This window comes from Monopterus albus, unplaced genomic scaffold, assembly GCF_001952655.1.
Source record: "Monopterus albus unplaced genomic scaffold, M_albus_1.0 scaffold260.1, whole genome shotgun sequence".
Taxonomy (NCBI): Eukaryota; Metazoa; Chordata; class Actinopteri; order Synbranchiformes; family Synbranchidae; genus Monopterus; species Monopterus albus.
In genome coordinates this window covers 1,540,491-1,553,317 of record NW_018128140.1, presented here as the reverse complement: position 1 = coordinate 1,553,317, position 12,827 = coordinate 1,540,491, and the positions used below count along the sequence as shown (strand labels likewise).

General features: G+C 41.6%; 1 protein-coding gene across 1 annotated transcript in view; it reads left to right on the top strand.

The window, feature by feature from the left end:
- The window catches only part of LOC109972527 (phosphatidylinositol 4-kinase beta-like), a 20,900-nt gene extending 10,571 nt beyond the window's left edge, over window positions 1–10,329 (top strand). The window contains 8 exon segments of the mRNA XM_020621451.1: window positions 1,720–1,826; window positions 2,328–2,432; window positions 2,510–2,633; window positions 3,311–3,424; window positions 5,489–5,640; window positions 5,947–6,079; window positions 6,998–7,118; window positions 7,649–10,329. Of these exon segments, the coding sequence (XP_020477107.1) occupies window positions 1,720–1,826; window positions 2,328–2,432; window positions 2,510–2,633; window positions 3,311–3,424; window positions 5,489–5,640; window positions 5,947–6,079; window positions 6,998–7,118; window positions 7,649–7,830 (1,038 nt within the window). The 3' untranslated portion in view covers window positions 7,831–10,329.
- Window positions 10,330–12,827: the final 2,498 nt, after the last annotated feature.

The following is a 12,827-nucleotide window of genomic DNA, read 5'->3' as shown; positions in this document are numbered from 1 at the left end:
ACTGAAAGTAAAACACTGTCAAATGTAAAACGGGAGGTAAAAAGAAAGAAAAAAAACAAAAGAAAAAATAAAAGACAAAAAGACCCAAAACAAAGCAAAACAAAAAGACAACAAATACACATGGCAATAAACATAGTGCAACAGACATGGCAACAAAGCCAGAGATGTTTGTAGGAGGGCATATGAGATATTTTTATGTGTGTGTATTTACATGGCAAGAATGCTGGTCGGGTATTATTTAATATAAGAATCAACAGTCACTGGTTGTTAGATGTAATGTGGGAAATCAGAAGAGCCATGGATAATGAATAATTTGTCCACAATGATGTTTGCTCGTTTATTGTTTTGTCTGTGTTGTTTCATAATGGGGTAGAGAATTTTGCACCATTTGTTAATTTCCCGTGGGAATTGGTCATTGAGTCCGTAATGTGTGCCTTTCCGTTCTTTTCCTGTGCTTTTGACGCATTCTTTGTAAGGATAATCACCTTTATTGGCCAAGTATGTTACACACAAGGAATTTGTTTCCCGTACAGAACTGAGGCAGCCATCTACGGCGCCAACTCAACCGATGGCTCTAACCATTGGGGGCAACGGGAGGGTTCAGTGTCTTGCCCAAGGACACTTCAACATGTGGACTGCAGGCACCGAGAGTCAAACCTTCAACCTTCCGGTTGGGAGACAACTACTCTACCCACCGCACCACTGTCCCCTCCCTTATGTTTGTAATGTTCCAGTTTGGCTATTATTGGTCGGGGTGTTTTGAACGTGACCCAAGGCAGTGTACATGGTGAAAGGTGTTCATGTTGACTGTGTCTGGTGGCATTTTTTGTTTATTCTTCATAAAGTCCTTAATCAGTGCTTCAGGGTTGTCGGGTGATTGTTCTAGAATACCGGTAAAAGGTATTCGTGCATGTTTCTGGTTTGAATGTCCAGTATTGTTTCTTTCATTATTCTGTTTTCTTTCATGATGGAGTCCATTTTTTTCACTCGGGGCTTTGACAGATACTTAGAGAAAGTAGTTTGACTGTTCTAACTTTTCAATGTAATTGTGAGCACATTCAAGGCTTGTCCAGAGTTCTTTTATTTCCTCATGAAGTGTGACCAGTAAATCGAGTTTTTTATTGATGGATGCAAGAACACTGACCTCAATGTCTGTAGATCGCTTGTATCCGTAGAAGAGGTCTTTTTCTGTTTCTTTGGTTTTGGTGTATCTTGTTGGTTTGTACTGGTGGTATCCATACTGCCATGAATGTAGTATTGGTCGATGAATGATTCTAGGTCCGACAAATCCTCCAGTATGTTAAATGTCTGTTGCGGTCATTGGCAGCAGCTTGCGATTCCGATGGATTGCTCGTGTAATACCAGTAGTGGGTTATAACGTCCGAAAAAAATAGCTATCAAAATTTTGTTTGGACTCCATGACTGTGTATCGCCATATTGAATACCCCTGCGCAGTCTTACGATCTCGCGATACTCAGTACGTCGTCCTCCTATATACTGCAAATATTCATGAAGACGCAAAATTCACAGTATAAATCTTTGAAATTCACTTTTCTCACTAATAAAGGACGAGTATGAACCTGTGTCGACTGAGAGAAGGACACACTGAGGGTTCAGGTCCAGCTACAGAAATACTGCTCCCACTCCACCGCTGTTTCGCCCTGCTGACTTCGTGTGTGTGTGTGTGTGTGTGTGTGTGTGTGTGTGTGTGTGTTGCAGGCGGAGGCTCACACCAGCAGCAGTGACAACATCAGTCAGTTTTCAGTCGACAGCATCACAAGTCTGGAGAGTAAAGAGCCGGTGTTCATCGCTGCCGGAGACATCAGGTACACACTCCACTGGCTCCCAGTAGTGATGGAGGGGCCGCACTGGGGCCGCCCCTCTGGGAGGTCACTGTTTCAGCACATTGGCCTCTTGTAACAAAGTCCATTTTTGTTTCTCTGAGATTTGTTCGCATGAGTGTTGACGGCTGGTTTCAGACCAGTTCATAAGTGTTCCTAATAAACTGACTGCATTATGTGTGCTGTGTAGCTATGGTGCTGTGAACCGCAGGCCAAGATGTGCACTCAGCTGCACACCATGTCTTAGTCTCAGGCAGTTTGCCCCTGACACGACAGCCCTGACTCGCTCTATGTACATACGACCAACACTGTTAAAGTCAGTGAAGTGTTTTAATACTTTGACCTCAGCAGAGCTGCTCTAAGTTTTCCACCCAATGGCGCTGTGTTTATTTGGTGTGAAGCCCCAGAGCTTCACTGGGTCGAGCTACTGTGCTGCTCCAGGCTGCCTTAGACTCAGCAGCTGATCTCTGCTGTGTTTGATTGCAGGCGCCGTCTGTCTGAGAACCTCGCTCACACTCCGACCACGTTCAGGAGGGACCCCGAGGACCCATCGGCTGTCGCCCTCAAAGAACCCTGGGAGGAGAAAGTCAGGTCAGCTCATGGTCCCCAGACAGGAAGTGTCTCAGCGTGTTCTTGCTGCTGTAGTAACATTCGGTTTGTGTGTGCAGGCGGATCAGAGAGGGCTCTCCATATGGTCACCTGCCCAACTGGAGACTACTGTCGGTCATCGTGAAGTGTGGGGACGACCTGAGGCAGGAGCTGCTGGCCTATCAGGTCCTGCGACAGCTGCAGGTACACACACACAGTACACATCAAGAGATCAGAACTTGTTCAAATAATAAATACATATTAAATTATCTGTACTCACACACAAACAGTGATTAAAGTGATATTCACATGTAGAAGAAGAATAAATAGTCACACTTGTCTGCTCCACATGAAAACTAAAGTTAGCACAGACAAGGTATCACACTGTGGAGAGAACCAGCTGAAACTGAGCCTCAGACTGGATATAACATTTATAAACTGTATACGGACGAGGCTAACTGAGCTATGGCAGTGCCACACTGTGCAATGTGTCATCAAAACGTTGATCTGCAGTAACAGGAGAAACTGTGACAGCAGATCACAGCTGTTCATCAGCTGCACAAAGTAAAGTGGCTAAAGGCAATGCTGCTTTTCTTCTGGCCGACCTCAACGTTACTGGAGGTGTCAGTGCAAACACCTGCTCTGGGTCCTGTTGAATCGTCCAGTGTGAGCAGTGAAGTCGTGGGTTCTGGCTGTGTGGTCAGGCCGATTTAAACGTATAGTGTGAGATAACACCTCTTGTTTGGTCAGTGACAGTCGTACAGTGTGTGCTCGGCTTGAGTCTCTCATGGAAATGCTTGTGTGCTGTTAATGGAGAATCATGCTGTTGCCCATCTACAGAGCCGTCCTGTTTATTTTGTTGTGGCATCTTGTGTCCTCAGTCAATCTGGCAGCAGGAGAGAGTTCCTCTGTGGATCAAACCCTATAAGATCCTGGTCATGTCTTCAGACAGTGGGATGATCGAACCCGTTCTCAACGCCGTCTCTCTGCACCAGGTAACCGAGGCATCATGGGACATCATGCTACAGACAAACAGTTCACACAGGTGTCGTCTCGATTTAGTCTTTCTCGTCCCTTCACCAAAGTCAGACTGATTAAACGAGGTCTTGTTCTAAAACGTCTCCAACTTCACATAATAACCCAACAGAACTTATTCCACATTTAAAAGGTGGAAAACTGTTGAGGCATCATGTAAACGTGGTCACAGCAAAGCGCTATGAACACGCTGCTAGAATGTTCAGGGTTAGGGTTTGAATCCGATTTCTATTCAAGGCCAAAGGTCCAGAACAATTATTGATGAGAAAATTACTTTTACTAAACTTGCTTATAACTTACAAGCAATGTACACTCACAGGCCACTTTATTAGGGACACCTGTACAACTGTATACACTTGAATGCAACACTTCAAAGTTCAAAGTGTTTATTTGTCATATGCACAGTAAGGAAACGCGTTTCACTGTACAATGAAATTCTTACTTTGCCGTCCACATGAATACCAAAAAATACAAATGAAATATAAAGTAGATAAATAAGTAACAAAATCTAAGGCACTTTAAGCAGCAACAAATGCAGCAATATAATAAAAATATATAAGAATATAATAGAGAATGTATTCTGCATGGGAGCAGCATGTGCACCGGCCAGAGGGTAGGGAGGCTAACAGTCCATGCTGGGGGTGGGTAGGACCTTTGAGGATGGAGGCAGCTTTCCTACGCACCCTGCGGTGGTAAGTGCTCTGCAGAGAGGGCAGTGGAGTCCTGGTGATCTTCTCCACAGTCTTTACCACTCTCTGCAGGCGCTTGTGGTCCATAGCAGTAGTGCTGCCATACCAGACAGTGATGCAGCTGGTCAAGATGCTCTCAGTAATGCAGCTGTAGAAGTTGCAAAGGATCCTAGGTGACATGCCAAACCTCCTCAGCCTCCTCAGGAAGTACAGCCCCCGTTGGGCCTTCTTGACCAGCTGTGTGGTGTTAAGTGTCCAAGTGAGGTCCTCACTGATGTGGACGCCCAGGTATTTGAAGCTGCTCAACCTTTCCACTTCGAGCCCCCGGATGAACAGTGGCCGATGAGATCTCCTCTCCTTCCTCATGTCCACTATCATCTCCTTCCTCATGTCCGTGTTGAGGCTGAGATTATTGTCCTTGCACCATGACACCAGACACTTCACTTTAACATCCGTCTTTATGAAGCTCAATGTTTGTTTTTGGTGAAACTTTAATAAATGTATAAATTCAATTACATGTTTATCAAGGTCATAGTTAAAGGTGGTGTTGTACTGGACTACATTATAATCAGAGGTGTTCCTAATATTCTGACCCTCTCATGGACATAGCTGGGGAGGACAAATAGACACCTCTGAATATATAATATATTAATGACATTTTCACTAAAACATACATTTTAAGCTTCATAAACACTGATGTTAAGGTGGAAGTGTTGGATTTGTGTTTGGATAGTGACATCCTCACCGCACTGGCAGCGCAGTGTCCACTGACAGAAGACCTGCTAGCCTTCCCTTGAGCTCTGTCACTTGTTGACGTTAAACGTTGTACATTCGCCGGCTGTCAGCATTGCCATGACAACGATGTCAAACGGGGAAACGATTATGTTTCACCGTATTCTTTAAAGTAGGAAACCTACACGTCATTATATTACTGCGTTCCTAACACAAGGTGTGGGCTGGGTCCAGACTCTGAGAAGCCCTGATCTAGACCAACTACACACTGCAGGGCGTACAGAGGACACACTGGTTTGGTCACTGGAGAAATGGACTCGGAACAGTTTGACCTGTGTGAATACTCAGAAATAAGGTTTAACAAGAATTCAGTGCAGGAAAATAAAATGTTTAGAGCTGACAACTCTGATCTCTACTAGTAAATAGTTCACATGCAGTAAAATGCTCGTGGCTGCTGATGAAGGTAAACTAGTTCGGCCTCTGAGCTCACAGACAGTTTTAAGTCTTAGTTTAGAGTAAAAGGTGACAGAGCACACTTGTACCTTTGTGTCTGGTCAAGTACTTTCTCAGATGACCCACTGGGTTTTGCTTTGTGTCGTGCAGGTGCGTAAACAGAGTCAGCTGTCTCTGCTCGACTACTTCCTGCAGGAACATGGCAGCTTCACCACCGAGGCCTTCCTCACCGCTCAGAGGAACTTTGTCCAGAGCTGCGCCGGGTACAGCCTCATCTGTTACCTGCTGCAGGTCAAAGACAGGTGAGACATGTTAGTACGTCTGGCTTTGTGAGGACACACAGACATCATGCGTCCCCTGGGGTTTTACCCAGGCCTAAGCCCGATTCTAACTTGAACCCGCTAAAAGTTTGTCACATTCATTTACAGTGGACTGCAGTTAGTCACTTTTCCAGAGTAAACACACTACAGTCTGAAAACCTGTTCAGAGTGTGAAACATGCTGACAACCTTGTTTTTCCTTTGATGGTAATAGTCCCCCCCCCCCCATTTCCAGTTTTTATGCTAAGCTAGGCTAAAGGTCCCGTACTTCCCTGTGTTCCCTCTGCAGACATAACGGGAACATCCTGCTGGACTCTGAGGGTCACATCATCCACATCGACTTTGGTTTCATCCTCTCCAGCTCTCCTCGCAACCTTGGCTTCGAGACGTCCGCCTTTAAACTCACATCAGAGTTTGTTGATGTGAGTCAACTTCATGTTGTGTTTCTGATGAGATTATCCTTTTCAGATGAGTAACTGTTAGTGTCGGCACCAAAGATGGAGACACTTAAGGTCTTTAGGGATCAGATTTAGGGTGGGGTCACGCATTCGTCAACCCTATCATAATCTAGACAACAACTGACTTGGCCTTAAAGAAAAAGCCAAGTTTCAGGGCTCATAATGTTAACTCGTGTGTTCACAGCTCAGCTCTGTGGCTCACGCAGGCCCACCTGACTCGGCCTGGTGGGGGAGTAGATATAGCTTATAGGTTTGCTTTAACAGTCGATCACAGGAATCCCTCTGTTTCTTGTTTGGTTCATTTTCAAGCCAAAGTTTAAGGACTGCAGTATTTCATTTTTAGTTGCACTGTTTTTAGTTAGCCTACTTACCTTGTAACCACAGCTGTGAGACTAGTGCATAGAGATTCATTTTGAGGAGAAACCGCTTGTAGCTTGACTGCCTTACTATGGCTGGGAAAAGGTGTCGTATGTGTTTTAACAAGGCTTTGCTTGCCCTGGACCCCTCAGCAAAAGGAGACCCAGCAAAAAGCAGTGTAATTCACATCCTGGGTAGCACCACATGAAGTGTCAAAAATCAACAAGTACCTCTTTATGAAAAATTGTAAAGGTTCCTAATCACATCTAAACATGATGTGGAAAATCCTCTTAAGTGTGCATGAATTGAAACTGGAAAAAAACCTGATTTAAATGGACCGGAGGGGAGTCAGACCAGGTCTAGTCACAGGACCCAGGAGGAACTGTAGCTAACAAGGCCAGATGACTGTAATGAAACGTTCTAGTGTGAGGCTTAACAAAGCCTCTGTTCCCACCCAGTTTAGAGCTTTGGTCTCTGGAGAAACAGCACTTTCAGTAAATCACTCATGACTCTGTGCCTTTTCAGGTGATGGGGGGTCTGGATGGAGACATGTTCATCTATTACAAGATGCTGATGCTCCAGGGTTTGATTGCCGCCAGGAAACACATGGAGAAAGTGCTGCAGATAGTTGAAATCATGCAGCAAGGTAACACATGCACACAAACACATCACCTCTTCCTCGTAGTCAGTTCAACTGTGCTTTGTTAGCCAGCCAGTCCCACCAGCTCTCAGCTGCAGAAACATTGAAAGCCAGGAAACAGATTTCACTTTTACACTTGGTTCATGGACTTTGGAGCCTTTAAGCGGGTCCACCATGGCGGTTGTTGTGAACCGCATCACAGCAATATTACACGGCCATCTGACTTGTCAGTTCTTGCCAGTGTCTTTAGTGTCAAAAGAGGCAACAGCAACTAATCAGAGTTTAACCAATTACCAGCTAGGGAGCCCACCCCAGACTCGGAAACGAGCACACGCATAGCCAGAATCACGCTCTCAAACCTGAGTCTGTGTTTACTAATCTGTGCCTGCTGCTCTCTCTCACTGACCTGCTAATGGAGCAGCAGTCATGTGGTTCATGCACCCTCAAACGCTGTGGCGGGGATTTGCTTCCAGGCTGCTGAAGATGATGTGAGTTTGAAACTGAAGACTCGTCTGTGCTGACTTTCTCTCCTCCAGGTTCCCACCTTCCCTGTTTCCATGGCTCCAGCACCATCCGCGGCCTGAAGGAGCGTTTCCACATGTCTCTGACCGAGGAGCAGCTGCAGTTGCTGGTGGAGCAGCTGGTGGATGGGTCCATGCGCTCCATCACCACCAAACTCTACGACTCCTTCCAGTACGTCACCAATGGCATCATGTGACCTGACAACGCAGAGGGAAGCAGGGTGATGCCTGATCTTTGACTGAATCCTGAAACTTCATCACATCTTTCAAAGCACTCAGTGGAGAGTTTCATGTGTTCTGATGGAAACAGAACTGAATGTGAGGAGTTTGCTAGACGACCTCGTGTGTTAGTATCACATCCATCTTCTGAGGTCACAGGTTGTCCTGGACGGATGAATGGACGGCAGCTCAGACTCAGACTTACCAGACTTTAGTGATGGCCTTGGATCTCTGTGAGGAGATGTGGTCAGTGGTTCTCTTGATCACTGCTGCCTTCAGGTGCAGCTTGGACTTCTCCAGGTCAAACCACTAAACAACCTCCGCTGGGGAGCTTGCACTTCTGTGGTGTGTCGCTGCCTGAAAGGGAAAAAAATGGCTTATAGTCGTACTGATGTGACTGAACCAGCACAAACTCGAGCTCAGCTGCTCTGACTTTAGTCCAACAGGAGAGAAAACATTCAACACTACAAGTGAAGCCAGTCCTTTGTATGTTTTCATCAATTTTTGGAACAATTTGAAGGTAAAATGCTGCTGAATCAGTTAACTGAAATTAACTTGCAGTGATGTTGACTGAGATTCTTTTGTAATATTCTCCATGCATTGCATTAAGAGGTTTTCTCATAATTATGACTTGATTGATCTCATAATTACAAGGAATGTTAAATCTTTTTATCTATATTTATTAAAACTCTAATTTTGAAAGAATTTTACAAAAGCCCATTTAAAAACTCTTAACCTCCTGAATTACGCTACCTTTACCTTGTGATGATATTAAATCTCATACAGTCTGCACATTTTTCTGTGGAATTTTCCTGCAAAAAAAGTCACATTTATGGGAAAATTCAAAACGGCATATGAGATCTTGTAATTATGAGAACTGGCAGTTCATTAATTAACCTCTCATAATAATGAGACAGTTTTCTTATAACTATATCAAGTCATAATTGTGACATCTGCTTGTCATAATTTAATTTCCACATCTGGTACTTTTTGGATGGATGCAATGTGCTTCTGTAATGGCCTACAGAATTACAGACAACTAAACGCATCACCTCCACTCTGATCGGTTTGGCAGCACCTCGTTTCAGCTGATGCTTTGACTCGAACAGAACCTAAGTATCAGTCCGATCCTACAACACAAGCAGCAGCAGGACGTCTCATAATGTCTGATGGTCGGCTCTGTTGGCTGCACGTTTAGTTTTTCTTAAAGAACAAAAACTATGAGAAATACACTAATGGCGCCAGAGCACATGGACTCAGTGCTGTGTCTTTAGGTCTGTTTTCTCTGATGTTCAAATACAAAACGGTTTAGAAAGAAAATAGACTGAAATATGTTTTGACTCTGTGTCTGACACCAGGTTCTCTCTCGACAGGATTCCTCGACATGCTGACTTTTAATTGTTTTCACCAGACATTTATCACAGCAGCCTCAAGATTTTGAAGCAAACAGAATGCTAGTATGCTAAGTATTGGCATGTCAACTTGCATGCTAACAACAGGCTAAAGGTTTGACCTGCCGTCTTCAAACCATATGGAAACAAACATGTTTCATAAAATTCAGGTTTTGTGTACAGTTTTAGTTTCTAACCCAGCTCTGGACATAAATATTGGTCCTTTTCTAAACATCTGCTAGAAAATGTTCAGTAGTTACTTAAAAAGAGCATTAGCACGCTAATGCTAAAATGCTTGTCTTTCTTTGAATTTGCAAACAAAACACCAAGTTTTTGTTACAATAATTTTGTCAGAATGAATATTGTTGAAATTATATTTTGATGCAAGAAAATAACTGAGGATTTATTGTCAATTGCTGCCTTCCTTAATTTTTGAGTATTTTAAGAGCTTTTAAGACTTTTTAAAAAGATCTTTTGATGTATTAATTTACTAAATGTGACCAGTGTCTGGTGAAAAAATAGCAATTAAAATTCACCGTTAACTGTTTATTTAATCTGCATGTTTGTCACTAAATAGTTTTTTCTGCAGCTTCAGTCTAAGACGAGTTCAAGTTCATAAGAAAATTTTGTGCATTTTTTTTTAATTGTCAAAATGTGCACTACATAACATATTAATTATAAAAGTCTACAGTGTTGAATTTAAAATGAGCATTTACATGGATGCAGTTCCAGATTTTGTTTTGTTTACGAGTGGTTTTCTGCCCAGTTGAGCCAAAATGGCTGCTAAACTGCAAGTGGTTTGCAACAGATTTATGCAACAACCTCATCATCCCCGTTACAGCTGTACATCTGTGTAGAGCTTTGAACCGACTGTTACATGTCTGTTTACAGTATATTTAACAAACGAGATACATTCCTGTGATAAATGAGCAATGGCTCTGTTTCAGTGTTTGACAAAGTTTTTCTAAAGAGGAGATCAATAATGATCAGCTTCCTGGATATGTGAACATTTTTGTCAACAGTCCACTAAAACTGTTTTCCTTACTTGTTATGAACAAGATGTTTCCAGAAGCTTTTTGTCTGTACTTTAACACCAATAATGAAACTGTAACTAATGCTGCCAACATTTGGCTTTGGCTTTATTCCAGAGTATTAACATGGATGTTAATATATTGTTTGTACATAAATATACTGCATTCCATTGCCTCATACAGTGAAAGATATTATCCGTCGATAGAGAACGTGACATCACACCATGTTGGATTTTGGCTAGGTCACACTCGTTATCCACCACAGAGATATCCCCTAAACACATCTATAAGTTAGTCTGTGTGTGAAAACACAAGTTGTTGTTCTTTTACACCATCTGAGCAAACATTAACTATAGACACTATAGAAGCCTTTCACTGAAATAAAGCCAATGTTTTGTGTTGCTGTCATATAATCATTGCTGTAGATTTGTTCTAAAGAGTTTTTGTTTAGACCACTATTGAAGAAGCACGTTATTATAAAAGCAACATCGTGTTTCCTTCTGCTAACTGTTAGCCTGCTACTTTATACGCCACTGCGCTCGACAAAGATGCAACTGTGACTGAAGTTTGCCAGATGCGCAACTTAAATACTCTTGTTCTTTTTTTCCATTTGTGAATATGTATGTATGTATATGAACTAAGTTAGTTTCCTGTAAGAAAAATCGATGCCTTGAGACGTACAGAAGGTACAAACACTTATCAATGCAACTGGAGGGACGAAGGTGTTTTGAAGTGCTTTTATATCAGATGGTATGTTTGACTGCTTTAGGGACGAGTTTCAGTACTTAATGTCCTCCTCTCCTCTATCAGCCTGTACAGGAAGAATATTTATATTTTCAAGTTGCATTTTGATAGCTACAGTAAGTAACCTTTAACATTGTCGTCTTCTCTGTGGCAGTTTTCCACTAACTATCAAATAAAACATAAAACCGCCTTCATATGAACCTAGAAGCTGCTAAAATTGTTGCTTTTCCGAGTGAAGTCTGAGTTTGGAGGGAGCAACATGCAGACTGATGAAACTCGTCCCTGCCACTAAAAACCTTTTCATTGCCTTCTTCCTCCATCAACTCCGAACACATTCAAAAATTTCATTGTGAAGAACTTGAAGTGCATTTATCCTGAATGAAAATGTTTCTGTTGTTTGTAAAGGTTTTCTTCTTCTTTTGAATTTTATTTCAGTTGCTACTAAACCTCTAACACTAAATCCATTAAAACAACAGAGGCTCATCTTTTCTTGTAATTATAGAATATGAATCTTGTTTTTAGGTAGCTTTTTGTTCTAGTTACAAAATACAAGTCGTGAATTACAAGATTCTTAATGAGAACTTGTAAAGTCTTTTTGTTAACAAGTACGAATCTGTTCATTTTCTAATTATGCAAAAAATAAGGTTGTTCAGGTTTTACTGAGACGCCTCCAACTCTGATCTACTAACAGGTTTTCTCAACACTTCTGACTTTTACAGAAGCATTTTTAGGAGCAAAGCGCATGCCAGTATCTTCACTACTTTGTCAGTTACATGCTTGTGTCATACACATTTCGAGTATGTTCGGACAGACTCGCCTGGTCAAGGTGATCTGGGTTCCACCTGGTCTCCGATCCCGTCCTGGTGTCTCCCCGTTTTTAGGTCCATCTCCTTCCTCTGGTGTGTTTCATCCTGGAAACATAAAATTCAGAAGTAAATGTGTTGCCAGAACAAACAAAACCTTTCAAATTGTATTTACCTTTTCAGTAGATCGGTTTCCAGTCAGTGGTTGACCAGATCCAGCAAAACAGTTCCTCCCCGAGTCCAAACTTGGATTTTAAAGGTAAAATGTCACCAAGTCAAAATAATAACTGACCTGTATAAAAATCTAAAAGTAAAACTTTAAACAAATTATTCTTTGACTTTTTAAATGTTTTAAATGATATGGTTTAATTAGGTAATTATTAGAAAAGTGATTGTCATCTGTACAAGTTATAAAATACTTGTTAAGACGATACAATGACAACACCAAGTATAAATGATTTTTTTACTCAAATTATGGGATACCCCAAGTAAAATTACATTTTAGGACTAAATCCTAACCTTATAATGTATGAATTATTTCCACAAAAATGCTAAAGATAATGAAATACTAAACTAAATATTTTAACTAGTAGTTTAAGTATGAATCCTGTAAGTGTAATAAATTATGATTTACCAAGTCAAGGCTGATTTTAAATTTCTACATTTATTGGATATTTAAAGAAAATATTACAGGCATTTGTATGTAAATAATATATAAACCTTTTGACATCATTTGCTTTTTTACCCTTGCGAATCATCTTTTACTACCTCAAAATGTATTAAAATTCAGCATTAAGATGATTGTGAATTTTTTTTTTTTTTTTTTACTTCAACACACACATGAAAGTACATTTTTTTGGATGGTCAAAATTATATATATCCGACCAAAAAAAATATAAGACTTAATATTTGTCAACAACAACAAAAAACGAGGAGACACTGAAAAGTTTGACTGAGACTTGTTTAATTGACAATCATGACAAACAGAGCACGGCAGCTGTCAGCC